This window comes from Gigantopelta aegis, chromosome 2 (genome assembly GCF_016097555.1).
Source record: "Gigantopelta aegis isolate Gae_Host chromosome 2, Gae_host_genome, whole genome shotgun sequence".
NCBI lineage: Eukaryota > Metazoa > Mollusca > Gastropoda > Neomphalida > Peltospiridae > Gigantopelta > Gigantopelta aegis.
This window is the reverse complement of record NC_054700.1, coordinates 18,351,617-18,368,873: the sequence shown is the minus strand read 5'-3', so window position 1 is coordinate 18,368,873 and position 17,257 is coordinate 18,351,617. Positions and strand designations below refer to the sequence as shown.

The window sequence follows — 17,257 nt, the reverse complement described above, 5'->3', positions numbered from 1 at the left end:
GTGACTGCCAGAGCTAGCCCTGCATTCATTCATTCATTCATTCATTCATTCATTCATTCATTCATTCATTCATTCATTCATTCATGGCAACAAATTGTACCGGTGGAAATTAATAACAGGTTTTTTTTTAATTTTTAAAAGGACATTCCTGAGTTTGCTGCAATTTTTATGTGTTATCGACTAACAGACTTTTTAACAATTATAAATACATATCAAATATATTTTTCTGCATAAAATATTATTTGCTGTATATTAAACGTGTTTCTGATCGTTCTAATATTTGTACTAGGTTAGATTTAATTTTATTTCCTAAAATATTGTTTTTTCATACATACGAATTATTTGAAGACAAACTCCAGTTTGGGCTTCTTACAAATATTAAAACGACCAGATGTGTTAAGATGACCAGAAACACATTGAATATACAGACACTGATATTCTAAACAAGAAAATATATTTAATATGTAAGTTTAATCATAGAAATATTTTATTAGTCGGAAACGTATTACAATGCAGCAAACTCAGGAATGTCCCTTTAAGTCTAATATCGAACATTATATATAAATCCGTATTAGGGTGTACTTACCTGGGTTTTATTTTTTGTCAATTTTATTTTTCAATCTTTCGTCAAAACAGAGACCGTATTCAGGAACTGGAGGAGGTCCGAGACAATCTTATCAGACAGAAGGAGGAGATGCTGGTGAGAAATAACTAACTGTTTACGTTTCATTATCATTAGTAATGATCTAGAAATAAATGTTTTTCCCATGCCCACCAATTCACCACAACAGGTATATCAAATATTGTGGTATGTGCTGTCCTGTTTGCTCTAAGACTAGGGGCGGGAGGTAGCCCAGTGGTAAAGCACTCGCTCGATGTGCGGTCGGTCTGGGATTGATCCACATCGATGGGCCCATTGGGCTATTTCTTATTCCACCCAGTGCACCATGACTGGTATATCAAAGGCCGTGTACAGGTATGTGTTATCCTGTCTGTGGGATGGTGCATATAAAAGATCCCATGCTGCTAATCGAAAAGAGTAGCCCATGAAGTGGCAACAGCGGGTTTCCTGTCTCAATATCTGTGTGGTCCTTAACACCATATAACGTCTGACGCCATATAACTGTAAATAAAATGTGTTGAGTGCGTCATTAAATAAAATATTTCTTTCTTTTGCTCTAAGACTATGTCAGAATTACCAAATGTTTTCAGACACACAGTACGATAAATAGGCGATCATTAATAAATCAGTCCATGTACTCTAATGGTGCTGTTGAGCAAAAGAATCTTTTACTTTTGGTTCCTGAATTTTAACAATTAAAAAAATTAATTATATTCTTACTCTGTATGTGAAAGTCATAATTCAGATATGATTTGTAGAACTTAATGAATTGAATAAATAACATTAATAATGTATCATATAATAACTTTTATAGGTTTTGAAAGTTAAAAATTACAGCTAGTGTGCATATTGGCAAACTATCAGTTTTAATTTGTTTGAAATCATTGTATATAATGTAATTATATGGTAATATTGTTTTAACAATTAATTACTACATAAACTGTTCTTTTGTTCTTGAATTTGCATCTGAAGTCCGGAATAGACAGTATCCGGTGTAGACAGAGTTTTATTTCTAATAAATTAACGATAACTGGACGGGTCTTTAAAACTCTGCCGGTTTACACAGAATGCCGGTTTAGACAGATGCCAGTTTGGACAGAGTCCACTGTGTATATATATATATATATATATATATATATATATATATATATATATATATATATATATATATATATATATATATACACATATTGTAATTAATAATTTTTAAGTTTGAGAAATCAATGTGAAATCACTGTCTATCTACCAGTATGATGACTGATTGTTTTTAAGTTTGAAAAATCAATGTGAAACCACTGTCTATCTACCAGTATGGTGACTGATTGTTTTTAAGTTTGAGAAATCAATGTGAAACCACTGTCTATCTACCAGTATGGTGACTGATTGTTTTTAAGGTTGAAGGGGAATTGATGTTCGTACAAAGTAGTTACAATGACTTACACTCACAAATCGAGGAACTGCGCGACGCTAACAGACAGTTTAAAGAGGTCAATGACATTATGTCGGAGAAACTGGAGGTCTGCAGTTGTTGTGAAATATATACCCACATTAACTGTCCGAATTGTTTGGTGATGAACATACTAATAAACTAATAGTCAATAATAGTCAATAACCATACACCTTTGTATTTGTGGCATGCAGTGTCTACATTTTAAGTTTGGTGTAATTAAGAATGCCATTAATAATGATTTTATTAACTTCCTCAGTGGTTGTATTTCCTTGCACCCATGTGGCTTTCTTGTCTTTTATTGATTAAAAACTCTGCCTGCCCCATGGCACTACTTAATGATTATTATTTACTGTTTGGAGAGTTATGTACGCAATTTCTCTAGAGGATATTAAAATGACTCCAAATTATTTTTTGGGGAATAGTTACAATTAAGGAAAAGTCACTAAGCATGATTGGGAATTGATGTTAATAATAACCATCAAAAATGGAAGTAGAATAAAACACACTGGCATAGAAAGTGGGGGGGGGGGGGGGGGGGGGGGGCATGTGCCCGGCTACTTTTCAAATATTTTGCTTTTTATTTGCTTTTTAATAGTGTAAAAGTGTGTAAATATAAAATTGTGGGCCTCACACACACTTTTTGGCACCTTCCTACGCTCGTGAAACACTTTCTTAATTCACTGTTGAAAATTTAATACCTCAGTAGTAGTTTAGGTGAATAATTTGGAATTGTAATATTAATTACTTTCAGATCAGCTTTGAGAGTTTAACAGTAACAGAGTGTAGAACATGCAGTAATCGTCTTACTGGCATACGATGGACAAACATGAGCCTTGTTTAAATCATATCATTTGATCAAATTATATTGAATTGAAAAGATTTAAAGGCATACTGTCACAGATTTAAGGAACTTATTTCTCTAAAAATGGATAATAATTTTTTTTTACATGAATTGTTGGAAACCAAATCTAGCTATTGCATCACCTTAACTGAACCATGATGGAGTGAAATCCATGTTAACCTTCTCAGCAATTTTAGTTTTTGAATTATGGACCATTGCCATAATTAAATTATTTTTACAAAATGTCATTAATAAATGGAGTATGGTGGTTATGAAGATGGTTGAATAAAGTACATTTAGGGACAAATCAAATTATTTTTGTTCAGGTAATACTTTGTGTTACACCATTAAATAGGTCAGTGGTCTGTTACAATATGCCTTTAATTGATTTTTAATATAAATTCAAATTAATATGGGTGTAATTTGTGCCAAGTTGTGTTTACTAACATGCATATATACCATCCATATACAAACTGTAACATGTTGGTGTGGATATACTTTGTGTATTCATTTTTTTGTTGCTTTCTAAAACACTTTTATAGTATGTCAGTAATAATTGCTCTGGTCTACAGGCTGGTAGGTACTGGGTTCAGATCCCAGTCGAGGCATGGGATTTTTAATCCAGATACCGACTCCAAACCCTGAGTGAGTGTTCCGCAAGGCTCAATGGGTAGGTATAAACCACTTGCACCGACCAGTGATCCATAACTGGTTCAACAAAGGCCATGGTTTGTGCTATCCTGCCTATCATAAAAGAGTAGCCTATGTGGTGACAGCGGGTTTCCTCTAAAAACAGTGTCAGATAGACCATATGTTTGATGTCCAATAGCCGATGATAAGATAAAAAATCAATGTGCTCTAGTGGCGTCGTTACATAAAACAAACTTTACTTTATAATAATTGCTCATATACAATTACGTTCTTGTGATATACACTGTATCTACTTGTACTCAGGGGCGGGACGTAGCCCAGTGGTAAGACGTTCGCTCGATGCACGATCAGCATGGGATCGATTCCCGTCGGTGGGTCCATTGGGCTATTTCTCGTTCCAGCCAGTGCTCCACGACTGGTGTATCAAAAGCTGTGGTATGTACTATGTGGTATGTCTGTGGGATGGTGCATATAAAAGATCCCTTGCTGCTAATAGAAAAAGTGTAGCCCATGAAGTGGCAACAGCAGGATTCATCTCTCAATATCTGTGTGATCCTTAACCATATGTCTGATGCCATATAGCCATAAATAAAATGTGTTGAGTGCGTCATTAAATAAAACATTTCTTTCTTTTTTCTACTTGTACTCATAAAGGTATAATTAAATTTGGAGATGTATACTTGTTTCACATTACGAATATCCTAAGTAGGGTATGAATATTAATTTTTTTCACATTACCAGTATCCTAAGTAGGCTATGAATATTCATTTGTTTCACATTACCAATATCCTAAGTAGGCTACGAATATTCATTTGTGTCATATTACCAATATCCTAAGTAGGCTATGAATATTCATTTGTGTTACATTACCAATATCCTAAGTAGGCTATGAATATTTATTTGTTTCACATTACCAATATCCTAAGTAGGCTATGAATATTCATTTTCATAAATGGATCCAGTACTATTTTCTTCATGTCTAGCTGAACTTTTATAAATAATCTTTGTTTTCATATTATATAACCTGACCTCACCTTTGGCATTTCCCATCTGGGGGGCGTGATGTAGCCCAGTGGTAAAGCACTCGGTTTGGGACCGATCTATCCTGTCTGTGGGATGATGCATATAAAAGATCCTTTGTAGCGGGTTTCCTCCTTAAGACTATGTCAGAATTACCAAATGTTTGACATCCAATAGCCGATGATTAATAAATCAGTGTGCTCTAGTGGTATCGTTTAAAAAAAAAAATAATAAAAAAAAAAAAAAAAAAAAATCCCACCTAGTCCCATGGCCTAGCCCCATGGCACTACATGAAAAGAAGAAAAAAACTGTCATGTGACCATAACACAATGGAGGATTTTAGTCATTTGTTTGGCTGCATGTTCAGGCCAGTCCATGGGATGAAGTGGAAAGTAACGTATGTCAGAGGTCAGGTCAAATATTCATAAAAAGATTTTTTTTTTTTTTTTTTTCCATCAATTTTATGGAAAATTATTAGATTCTAATTTATGTCAGTGAGTTAACCACAACCCTATCTGAGTTAAAATTTGGGTGTATTACCATACACATGTATTTTTAAAATATATATTTTCAGTTTCTTTAAATCTATAATAGAGTAGGATGTAACTCAGTGGTTGCCTGAGGTGCAATTAGTTGTAGGATCGATTACCTCGGTGGCGTCGTGGTTAGGCCATCGGTCTACAGGCTGGTAGGTACTGGGTTCAGATCCCAGTCGAGGCATGGGATTTTTAATCCAGATACCGACTCCAAACCCTAAGTGAGTGCTCCGCAAGCCTCAATGGGTAGGTGTAAACCAGTTGCACCGATCAGTGATCCATAACTGGTTCAACAAAGGCCATGGTTTGTGCTATCCTGCCTGTTGGAAGCGCAAATAAAAGATCCCTTGATGCCTGTCATAAAAGAGTAGCCTATGTGGCGACAGTGGGTTTCCTCTAAAAAAAGTGTCAGAATGACCATATATTTGATGTCCAATAGCCGATGATAAGATAAAAAAAATCAATGTGCTCTAAATAAAACAAACTTTACTTTTTTTCCATCTCAGTAAGTGCTCCACACAGTGGCGTATCTTCGAAAAATAGCACCTCTGGCAAGCACTGAAATCCAACACCCATCTTTTAGATAACGTCTGACTTTAATAGAAACTGCTCAGTGGCATGACACCCCCTCCCCCCTTCACGCGGCGCCCAGGGCATGTGCCATACCTGCCATACCCTAGGTACGCCACAGTCTTCACAACTGGTTCATCAAGGTGTGAGGTATTTATTATAATTCTATATGACCAAGGGCCTACAATCCTGGGCCCCATTCCACAAAGTGATCTTAGCGCTAAGATCACCTAAGTGCATATGTCAGCTGTGAAGTTACGGTCTAAGATCGCTTCATGGAATGAGGCTCTGCAAGTCACCTAGGTATCTTGAACCTTTGAACAGGCATGAAAAAAAAAAAAAAAAAATAATTTATATCCTAAAAATTCCAGGCTTTTGGATATTAATTTTTATATTTCTAATTTTGTATTTCAGCCCTAAGGCATTTCCTGACCTTAAGCGATGTTAGCCCTAAGATTACCTTAAGTGCATAGCTACCCTATGCACTTAAGTTGATCTTAGGGCTAAGATTGCTTCGTGGAACAGGGCCCTGGTACTTACAAAACGTTTACCGTCTAGACTCAAGACTGAGTCTGAAACTCTAATTAAATGCCATGGCAACACCAAACAAATTGTATGAGTGTGATGTCATTAAAGATTTGAGTCTATATTCTAAATTTTATAAGCTTGAGCCCTGGTATTGAAAGCTTCCTAGAAAATCTCAGGAAAATCTCTAGATATCCCAGGATAGCTTCATGGGGATAATGCTCAGAGTATATAATGTAAATGTTGCAGATCGACAGTGACTTGATTTACAAACAGCCGAACTTAGATGACGTAGCACAGAAGATTGACGAACTGCGAGATGCCAACAAACAGCTGAGAGATATCAATAACATCATGTCAGAGAAACTTGAAGTTGTAGAACAGGTGAACAGATAGTTTATTAAATTATTAAATCTATCAGAACAAACAGCTGAGAGATATCTGAGAAACTTGAGGTCATAGAACAGGTGAACACATAGTTAATTAAATTATTAAAATATATCACAACAAACAGCTGAGGGATATCAATGACAGAATGTCTGAGAAACTTGAAGTCGTGGAACTTGTGAACACATCTTTTATTACATACCTATTCAATCTTACTATAGTGATAAAGACATTTTAAAACCGTGTGATAAATTTATTTTGTATCGCACATATGTGCGATCTGAACCGGACCTTTAAATGGGGAATTCCCTTTTTATGTTACTCCAGTTAGTGCCTTTTATTTACTGATGTCATATACAAATTATGTCACATCATATTTGAAACATTACACAAGGCTACCACAGAGTATGATTCTTAACGTTAGCAAATCCATGAAAGGAGTTTTGATCATATATTTAACAAAGTGTTGTTATGACGTTAAACTAAAAAAAAAAAATTTAAAGCATAAAAGTAGGTATGTAATAAATACAGAACTGCGTTGTTTTTGCTTCCTATTTATTGCACTCGTTTATTTTGCGAAAGAACATACCACTTGACTGCTACACGGTCTCGTGGTATATATTCTTGCGCAAAATAAACTCATGCAATAAATAGGAATTGAAAACAACGTATGTGAAGTTCTGTATATTTATTAGTTCCCTACCAGTGCAACCAGAGGAGACTATAGGTTTCATCTAAGTCCTTTTGTTTGTCTGTCTGTCCGTCTGTCTTTCCGTCTGTCTGTCCCACATATAGTTTTTCTGGACGTTTTTTCCCACAATGCCTCAAGTTTGACTTTCATGGCGATTTACCCATTTTTGACAGAGTTATGACCCTTGAACTTAGAAGATAAAAAAAAATGTGTTGCACCCGGTAGGGGTCATGTATTGCTTTAGCAGTACTCTCAGAATGCTTGACATGTTAAATTGTTAATTAAATGTGTATCATGTTGTGCTCAGTTATATTATTGGATGTTTGGGTTCTGAATTTTCTTTAAAGAATACATTTTGGACTGTATTAAATTAAATAACAGATTTTAAAGGAAGTGCTCTTTTGAAGTACTGTATGTATTCTCAGAGAAAATTACGACATTTAAGGAAGAAATGCGTTCAAGCTATACTGACGTCCAAAAGAAACTATACTAATACTCTGAGAGACTACCGAAGAAAAACCTAAATATATTGCATGTTTAAAACATACATATTCATGAGAGTGGTGTTTTGGCATGTTATGAACAAAATTTCATTCCATAAAAGCAGAAAGATATTTAACCACCATTTTATTTTTATTATCCAAATTATAAAGGAAATTAAATCAATTTTGTATGGTATAGTTTCTTTTGGACATCAGTATATTTGCAGTGCTGTAGAGCATTGCCTGTGACAAACCTGCTCTTGTGGCTACCTGCATTAAGCAGCCGCCTGTCATAAAATACCTCTTTTTAATAATTTTTTATACAGGTTTCAATAATTATTGTCTTAAAAGAGTTCTGCATTCATGCAATACCTATTTAGAAGATCTTGTCCTTAAAGGCATATTGTCACAGACCATTAACCTATTACATGGTCTAACAAAGTATTACTTAAAAATATATATATTTGATTTGTCCCTAAATATACTTTATTCAACCATCTACGTAACCACCATACTGCACTTATTAAAGATATTTTGTAAAAATAATTGAATTATGGCAATGGTCCATAATTCAAAAACTAACATTGTTGAGCGGGTTGACATGGATTTCACTCCATCGTGGTGTAGTTAAAGTGATGTAATAGCTAGATTTGGTCTGTGAAAATTAATGTAATTTTGATTTATTGTTCATTTCTAGAGAAATAAGGTCCTTAAATCTGTGACGGTATACCTTTAAGCGTTTGTAGTTACTGACACATTTTATTTCATACATCTTCAAAATGATGGATTATAGCAGAGGCAATTTTTGACTGTCCCTTAAACATTGAGCGAATGATTAAAAGAGAAAACCTTTGTCTTGGGCCTTGTCAAGGTTTAATTTGGCACCTCATCATAATATTTTCTCTCTTAATTTTCAGGAGAATTTCCGTCTGAAAAATGCTATGGGTGAAAATGTTCCCTCTCACATAGAAGAGGAAATAGAAAGGTAAAATCATTGAGAAATATTTACAATATAGAACATCCCAGGGAGAATATTATATATGATGTCATTGTAACTTTTGATTTTGACGTCATGTACTTCTGGGGACTTCTCTATTTCACACACACACACACACACACACACACACACACACAAACACACAAACACACACACAAACACACACACACACACACACTCTCACACACTCTCACACACTCTCACACACACATATACTCTCACACACTCACTCACACTCACACACATACACACACAAAATAAACAATAAATGCTTAATTTTGTATTAACATTACATGTCATAATATTAAAAGGATCCATGTAAAAATAAAATGTTAGACTGTTTATAGTTAAAAGTTATAATGACGGTTATAATGGAAAAAATCTTCTTTATATGTTTTATATAAAACACATACATGTAATTATATGTATATATTTTAAATCAGGATGAGGAGAGAAAACGAGCAGCTGCGATCAGACTACGATAGCCTAAAGGAAGAACACGACAAGCTGGAATCCCGACATCAGCAGTTTATCATCCAGTACGGCCATCAGGATGAGCAGCAGAGAGGTAACATTTGACAATGATGGTCTTATTCTTTACTGAATAACATATTTTGTTATGACCAGTTAAAGGGACATACCCTAGTTTTTAAACACTTAACGCATATTTTTGACTATTATAACTGTTTTTGATAACTTAGATCATACTTTATTGTTTATTGTTTAGATTATCAATTTCCATACATTCGAAGTGTTTTTGGTCATCCTGGTGTTTTTAATATCACAAAATGCATTTTTCATATTTTTAAAAACACATGTTCATCTGAGAAGTAACAGTTATGGAGTCAAGTTTTAGTCTATTTTTAGAGGGTATTTCACCATTTCAAAGTCACAGACTTATGTTTCACTCAATTGTAACTTTATCCAAATGTGTTACAGGTTTGTAGATTAACTAAACTTAGTGTTAATTTTCACGGATTGAAATTAAGGTATGTCTCTTTAATGTTTAGATGTTCTGTTAATGGCACACATCAATTACCTTTAGTTAGTTGTCTACCTAGGGCAGATGTGAATGGATTCCATCTTCTGCCATAGCGTGAAGGATCCGTTTATATGTATCTTCTCATAGATTTTATTATCATAGTATATCATGGAGTCCATATGGACATATATTGCACCTCACATTACTAGTAGATGGTAGGATATAACTTAAAGGTATTATATGTCTAAAACTAAAACTAAAACTAACACTAACTCTAACCTTAACCTTAATCCTAACTGAATTGAACAGATAATCAGAACCTAGTATTTTTGCTGCAATGAAATTCAGGGGTCGACCTTAGCAGTAGCCCTGTGTGTTTTGGCTACCAAAATCTCGGGCTACTAGATTTTTTTGCACCTCCAGTTACTCTGCATTCAACAAGATGCTTAAACACCTAAAAAAAAAACCCATCCTAAAACGTTTAAATAAAAATAAATTATTTCGTTTTTCGCTCTCCTTTTTTAAAAGTTCATTAAAATTATAGGCTACCAATTTTACTGAGGGCTACCAGATTTCATAAACTGGAAGCCCGGTGGGCTACCACTGAAAAAAGTTATGGTCAAGGTCTGATATTACATTGCAGCCAGAATATTTTATGCCTGAAACATATCATTGCTTATGTTATCACTCTTTTACAACTTAATAACACTTCCTGCCACACTATTAATTGTAATAAAGCCATAAGTACACATCATACAATCTATGATCCAGAAAGCACAGTATTAGCTAGCTATATGTTAAGGTTTATGTAAATAAACCAGGTTTATATCATAGCAAAAGCAGACACCCTATCTGTGCCCCTGCACCAAGTACTGGTACATGCTCTTCCTGGAGGTCAAGCTATTTTTAGAATGTAAGAACAGGCTCCCTGTCGGCCATTCCTGCTTGCAGATCAGGGCCACAGTGTGCTAGATGTTTGATTTTTGAGTTCCCACCACCTCCCCTACCACCTTCAGCTCACTCACCTAGGAACTGCTTGGCATTACGATGTTTCTCCTGTGTTAATAGATTATTAATATGAGACACAACTGTAACATTTTATCTTACAAACATTACAATTTACTTCAGTTTATAAATTTAATGTTTATTTTCCCCCAAGCAAGCAACTATCCAGGGTTCTCTGCATCAGCTTGTAATACACTGAAACATATGTGCCCGTCCATGCAGTTCCCACCGATTGGCAGCACTCTGGCCATACACTGTCACGATGTTCCCAGGGGTGCTACTTGTACTATGCGGTTCCCGCCGATTGGTCAGTACTCTTGGTGATAGCTGGTACACAGTGCTGGCTCGCACCATGCGGTTCCCTCCGATTGGTGTCCTCTTTAGATTCCCTGGTTGTTGCCACACATAGCCAAGTTAGTCCCCAAGCGCCAAATATTATGATGTTAATATGTAATAAATACTTAAAAATGTTCATGTCTTGTTTTGCTGTTATATAAATATATAGTGCAAATAAAACTGAACATATATTTTTGTCTGCTGTAGACACAGAGGAATTACACAAGGTACAACAGGAACGAGATGCTCTGCAGAAACAAGTTCAGCTCATTAACGGCCAGTTGATTCTGGTTGAGGGCAGCAAGAAACGCCTTGAAGAGACTGTGGAGGACCTTCAAAAACAAGTTCACCAACTCACAGGGCAGATACAGGAGGCTGATATTAGGTTAGTTATTAGACCTTCAGCAACAAGTTCACCAACTCACAGGGTAGATCCAGGAGGCTGATATTAGGTTAGTTATTAGACCTTCAGAAACAAGTTCACCAACTCAGGAGGCAGATACAAGAGGCTGATATCAGGTTAGTTATTAGACCTTCAAAAACAAGTTCACCAACTCACAGGGCAGATACAGGAGGCTGATATCGGGTTAGTTATTAGACCTTCACTTCACTAGCTGATAGGGCAGATACAGGAGGTTGATATCAGGTTAGTTATTAGACCTTCACTTCACTAGCTGATAGGGCAGATACAGGAGGCTGATATCGGGTTAGTTATTAGACCTTCACTTCACTAGCTGATAGGGCAGATACAGGAGGTTGATATCAGGTTAGTTATTAGACCTTCACTTCACTAGCTGATAGGGCAGATACAGGAGGCTGATATCGGGTTAGTTATTAGACATTCACTTCACTAGCTGATAGGGCAGATACAGGAGGTTGATATCAGGTTAGTTATTAGACATTCACTTCACCAGCTGATAAGGTATTTCCAGGAGTTAAGTTATTTCACTACTAACTCCCAGGGCTGATATCAAGTTAGTTATTAAACCTTTAAACACAAGTTCACCCAATCACATGATACCAAATTAAACCCCCAGAAACAAGTTCATCAGCTGACTGGGCAGATAGAACAAGTGTCTAATTAATGTGGGGGTTTTAATGTTTGGGAGGGCACAATATATATTTATTTTTTTTGACATTGTGTTAAGACTAACATCATTCAACGGGTGGATTTGTGTTTTTACCAGTGATGTTGTTTCCAGCAGGTGTAGACAGGCAGAGGCCGAAGTTGAGCAACTCAGGAAAGAGGTGGATCAACTTCAGCAGCAGTTAGCAGATGCCGAGAGTGGGAAGGCAGAGCAAGATGCACTGCTGGACAGTTTAAAAGAGGTAATTTGGCTGCCATATTGTTGGTTCCTTCTTTGTACCAATTTTCAGTCTCACCAGACATGTTTGGTATTATTTACCAGCCTCGGTGGTATCGTGGTTAGGCCATCGGTCTACAGGCTGGTAGGTACTGGGTTCGGATCCCAGTCGAGGTATGGGATTTTTAATCCAGATACCGACTCCAAACCCTGAGTGAGTGTTCTGCAAGGCTCAGTGGGTAGGTGTAATCCACTTGCACCGACCAGTGATCCATAACTGGTTCAACAAAGGCCATGGTTTGTGCTATCCTGCCTGTGGGAAGCACAAATAAAACATCCCTTGCTGCCTGTCATAAAAGAGTAGCCTATGTGGCGACAGCGGGTTTCCTCTAAAAAACAGTGTCGGAATGACCATATGTTTGATATCTAATAGTCGATGATAAGATAAAAAAAATCAACGTGCTCTAATGGCATCGTTAAATAAAACAAACTTTGTTTGGTATTAAAATGTTTGCTATTTTCAGATGGATTTTGTTTTTCCCTACAACAAATGATCTAGAACAGCAAGATTAAGATATTACAGTAATAGTGGAGATTTTTTTTTTATGTTTAGGTGTATGTTATTTTTCAGGACTCAAACTTAAAACGGCACTGACGGCTGTTGCCATCATTGAGATATAAATTGTAGAGAACATCACCAACAGCATTTTTGTGTCATTAGTAAAGCTCCTGAACAATGCCAAAATGTATGCACCTGGTGTACATTAACTGCCAATATTTAACAGTTGCATGTTTGAAATGTCTACATACAAGAAAATAACCTTTCAGACATGTTTATTTGCTGCAAATGTTACTTTAAAAAATCTTGCCATAGGCAGGATCAAAACTGCCGTCAGTGAGCCGTTTCACCCATGGTTATTATTTTAAAAATTGTCGTGGGAGATAAATTCTTAAGTTCGAGTCCTGTTTTTTAAAAACTGTTTCTCAAAATCAATTTGTAAGAAATCATGGATATAGAAATAGATTACTTTATTGTTTTCGGATGTCAACGTTAAAGGAAATTTGTGTAATAATTACATTGAAAATGGTTACATGATAGGAAAAATATGTGATGGGTTTTTTTTTCTTCTTTGTTTTTAGTTAACAAGTATACATGCAACATGATGTATTTTGTTAAGATAACATTTCGTGAATTACTGAATGACAGTTCAGTGAAATATTAAAAATAACAAAAAACAAACAATCAAACAGCACAACATTGTATTAAAACATATTTTATTACATATACATGTAGTATATATATATATATACACGCACATGCACACACAAGGGTTGGGCACAACTTTATATAACTTAAAATCTAAAATCTCACTTCTGGTAGCTAGTACAATGTATTTAATATTGTCATTAAATTAATTTTCAAACATGGATAAATATTTGCAAAATTTGCAGAATGATTGTACAAAAACAAAATTGATTTAAAATAGCAATCACTTAATTTAAAAGAAATGGTTTATTCAAATGGCATGCAGTAAGACATTTGTGTTGATACACTGTACATTGTATTTCGTGTGGTCTTAGTACTTTCACTTTGTCTTGCATTGAATAACAGGAATGTATTGCAATATTTCCCCAAAATGTGTTGATTTTCAATGCAGTACAGTCACAATTTACAGATTTAAATATAAATATAAACCTACTGATCCTTTTAAACTAATACAAATCTTTAACATTTTAACATTGGGGCTTTTGGAGCTTTTTTTAGAGAGTTTTTTAATCATTATTTTGGGGGTTTTTATCATTATTTTTTGTTGTTGTTTTTGTTTCATGTTTGTTTGTTTTTTGCTTATTTTTAGATAAGTATATTACTTTCATTGCAGGAGTTAGATGATGCAACCACCAAACAGCCTACAATAATCTGGGTAGTTTATTTTAGCATCAGTTTCCGCACATCTCGATCGCAGCTCTTGTGTAAAGTAAACTGGTTTTATTTAAAATACCAGTATTAAACCCATAATCTAACCATTAATCAAGGACAGTTATTGACATGAAATAAATCTTTTGTATCTACTCCTCAGACATTATATTGAATATCTACTTGGAACATTATGTTAGATATGGTGGTGGCCATCTTGGAGTTTGATCATTATTCTGTTTAAAATGTTGGAAACCTATTTATTAAACCTGTTGCAATCTAAAAACAGAATTGGACATTTCCTTGGAACAAAGACTTGTCATGCATGTTACATAAAAATTGGTTTTGTTCAGTGAAACCATTGATTAATTAATAATTGGTTATTGGTTGTCAAACACTTGGTAATTCAGGACATGTGCTTATAAAACTCTAAGACTCAATCTCTAATGACATCACACGCATACAATTTGTATGGCATTACCATGACGTTCACATCTCAGACTCTGTTAGAGTCTCGAGTCTAGACTGTAAATGTTTTGTAAGCACCAGACCTGATACTCAATCTTTACGTAGTTTCCTGCATACAGTTTGTATGGCATTACCATGACGTTCACATCTCAGACTCTGTTAGAGTCTCGAGTCTAGACTGTAAATGTTTTGTAAGCACCAGACCTGATACTCAATCTTTACGTAGTTTCCTGCATACAGTTTGTATGGCATTACCATGACGTTCACATCTCAGACTCTGTTAGAGTCTCGAGTCTAGACTGTAAATGTTTTGTAAGCACCAGACCTGATACTCAATCTTTACGTAGTTTCCTGCATACAGTTTGTATGGCATTACCATGACGTTCACATCTCAGACTCTGTTAGAGTCTCGAGTCTAGACTGTAAATGTTTTGTAAGCACCAGACCTGATACTCAATCTTTACGTAGTTTCCTGCATACAGTTTGTATGGCATTACCATGACGTTCACATCTCAGACTCTGTTAGAGTCTCGAGTCTAGACTGTAAATGTTTTGTAAGCACCAGACCTGATACTCAATCTTTACGTAGTTTCCTGCATACAGTTTGTATGGCATTACCATGACGTTCACATCTCAGACTCTGTTAGAGTCTCGAGTCTAGACTGTAAATGTTTTGTAAGCACCAGACCTGATACTCAATCTTTACGTAGTTTCCTGCATACAGTTTGTATGGCATTACCATGACGTTCACATCTCAGACTCTGTTAGAGTCTCGAGTCTAGACTGTAAATGTTTTGTAAGCACCAGACCTGATACTCAATCTTTACGTAGTTTCCTGCATACAATTTGTATGGCATTACCATGACGTTCACATCTCAGACTCTGTTAGAGTCTCGAGTCTAGACTGTAAATGTTTTGTAAGCACCAGACCTGATACTCAATCTTTACGTAGTTTCCTGCATACAATTTGTATGGCATTACCATGACGTTCACATCTCAGACTCTGTTAGAGTCTCGAGTCTAGACTGTAAATGTTTTGTAAGCACCAGACCTGATACTCAATCTTTACGTAGTTTCCTGCATACAATTTGTATGGCATTACCATGACGTTCACATCTCAGACTCTGTTAGAGTCTCGAGTCTAGACTGTAAATGTTTTGTAAGCACCAGACCTGATACTCAATCTTTACGTAGTTTCCTGCATACAATTTGTATGGCATTACCATGACGTTCACATCTCAGACTCTGTTAGAGTCTCGAGTCTAGACTGTAAATGTTTTGTAAGCACCAGACCTGATACTCAATCTTTACGTAGTTTCCTGCATACAATTTGTATGGCATTACCATGACGTTCACATCTCAGACTCTGTTAGAGTCTCGAGTCTAGACTGTAAATGTTTTGTAAGCACCAGACCTGATACTCAATCTTTACGTAGTTTCCTGCATACAATTTGTATGGCATTACCATGACGTTCACATCTCAGACTCTGTTAGAGTCTCGAGTCTAGACTGTAAATGTTTTGTAAGCACCAGACCTGATACTCAATCTTTACGTAGTTTCCTGCATACAGTTTGTATGGCATTACCATGACGTTCACATCTCAGACTCTGTTAGAGTCTCGAGTCTAGACTGTAAATGTTTTGTAAGCACCAGACCTGATACTCAATCTTTACGTAGTTTCCTGCATACAGTTTGTATGGCATTACCATGACGTTCACATCTCAGACTCTGTTAGAGTCTCGAGTCTAGACTGTAAATGTTTTGTAAGCACCAGACCTGATACTCAATCTTTACGTAGTTTCCTGCATACAGTTTGTATGGCATTACCATGACGTTCACATCTCAGACTCTGTTAGAGTCTCGAGTCTAGACTGTAAATGTTTTGTAAGCACCAGACCTGATACTCAATCTTTACGTAGTTTCCTGCATATTGTAACATTGTTTGGTGGCTGTGCATGTAGAATGTTTACTTGACATCGGAGATGGTGGATTATTTGCTTGGATATTTACAAAGTTTACAAACTCTGACGTGGTGGAGGTCTTCTCTCTAATTTAATAACTCTGTATTTACTATTTGAAGGTTATTCACCCCATCCCATCTGCTGGGATAAAAAAATAAATTGAATTTTGAATGTATTATTTGTTTTGCTATTGTTTAAGTTTTGGGGTGTTTTTTTACCACTTGCCATCGACAAAGTAATTTTTAAAGGCCCGAATCTAAAAACCACTGGCCACTGGCCACCGTATTCTAGAACCTCTAGTTGTGTATCACTGAATCTGGCAGCCATATTAGCTAGGTCATGCATCTTTAATTCTGATTTGAAGCTTCAGATATTTGATTCAGTATGTTACACATGAGTTACACTTTAAAGGCATATTGTCACAGACCACTGAACTATTAAATATCCTAACAAAGTATTACCTAAAAATATATAAATTTGATTTGTCCCTAAATGTACTTTATTCAACCATCT

At 35.7% G+C, this 17,257-nt stretch overlaps 1 protein-coding gene across 7 annotated transcripts in view; it reads left to right on the top strand.

The window, feature by feature from the left end:
- LOC121382319 (nucleoprotein TPR-like) overlaps positions 1–17,257 on the top strand; it is a 95,008-nt gene that overhangs the window by 44,238 nt on the left and 33,513 nt on the right. For all 7 annotated transcript variants that reach the window (XR_005959155.1, XM_041511942.1, XM_041511919.1 and 4 more), the window contains exons 16-21: positions 637–700; positions 6,465–6,599; positions 8,693–8,760; positions 9,216–9,340; positions 11,303–11,480; positions 12,298–12,424. Coding sequence is in view for 6 of the 7 variants with exons in the window: in XM_041511942.1 (XP_041367876.1) it covers positions 637–700; positions 6,465–6,599; positions 8,693–8,760; positions 9,216–9,340; positions 11,303–11,480; positions 12,298–12,424 (697 nt within the window). In the remaining variant the exon portion in view is untranslated. The remainder of the gene's footprint in view (positions 1–636; positions 701–6,464; positions 6,600–8,692; positions 8,761–9,215; positions 9,341–11,302; positions 11,481–12,297; positions 12,425–17,257) is intronic.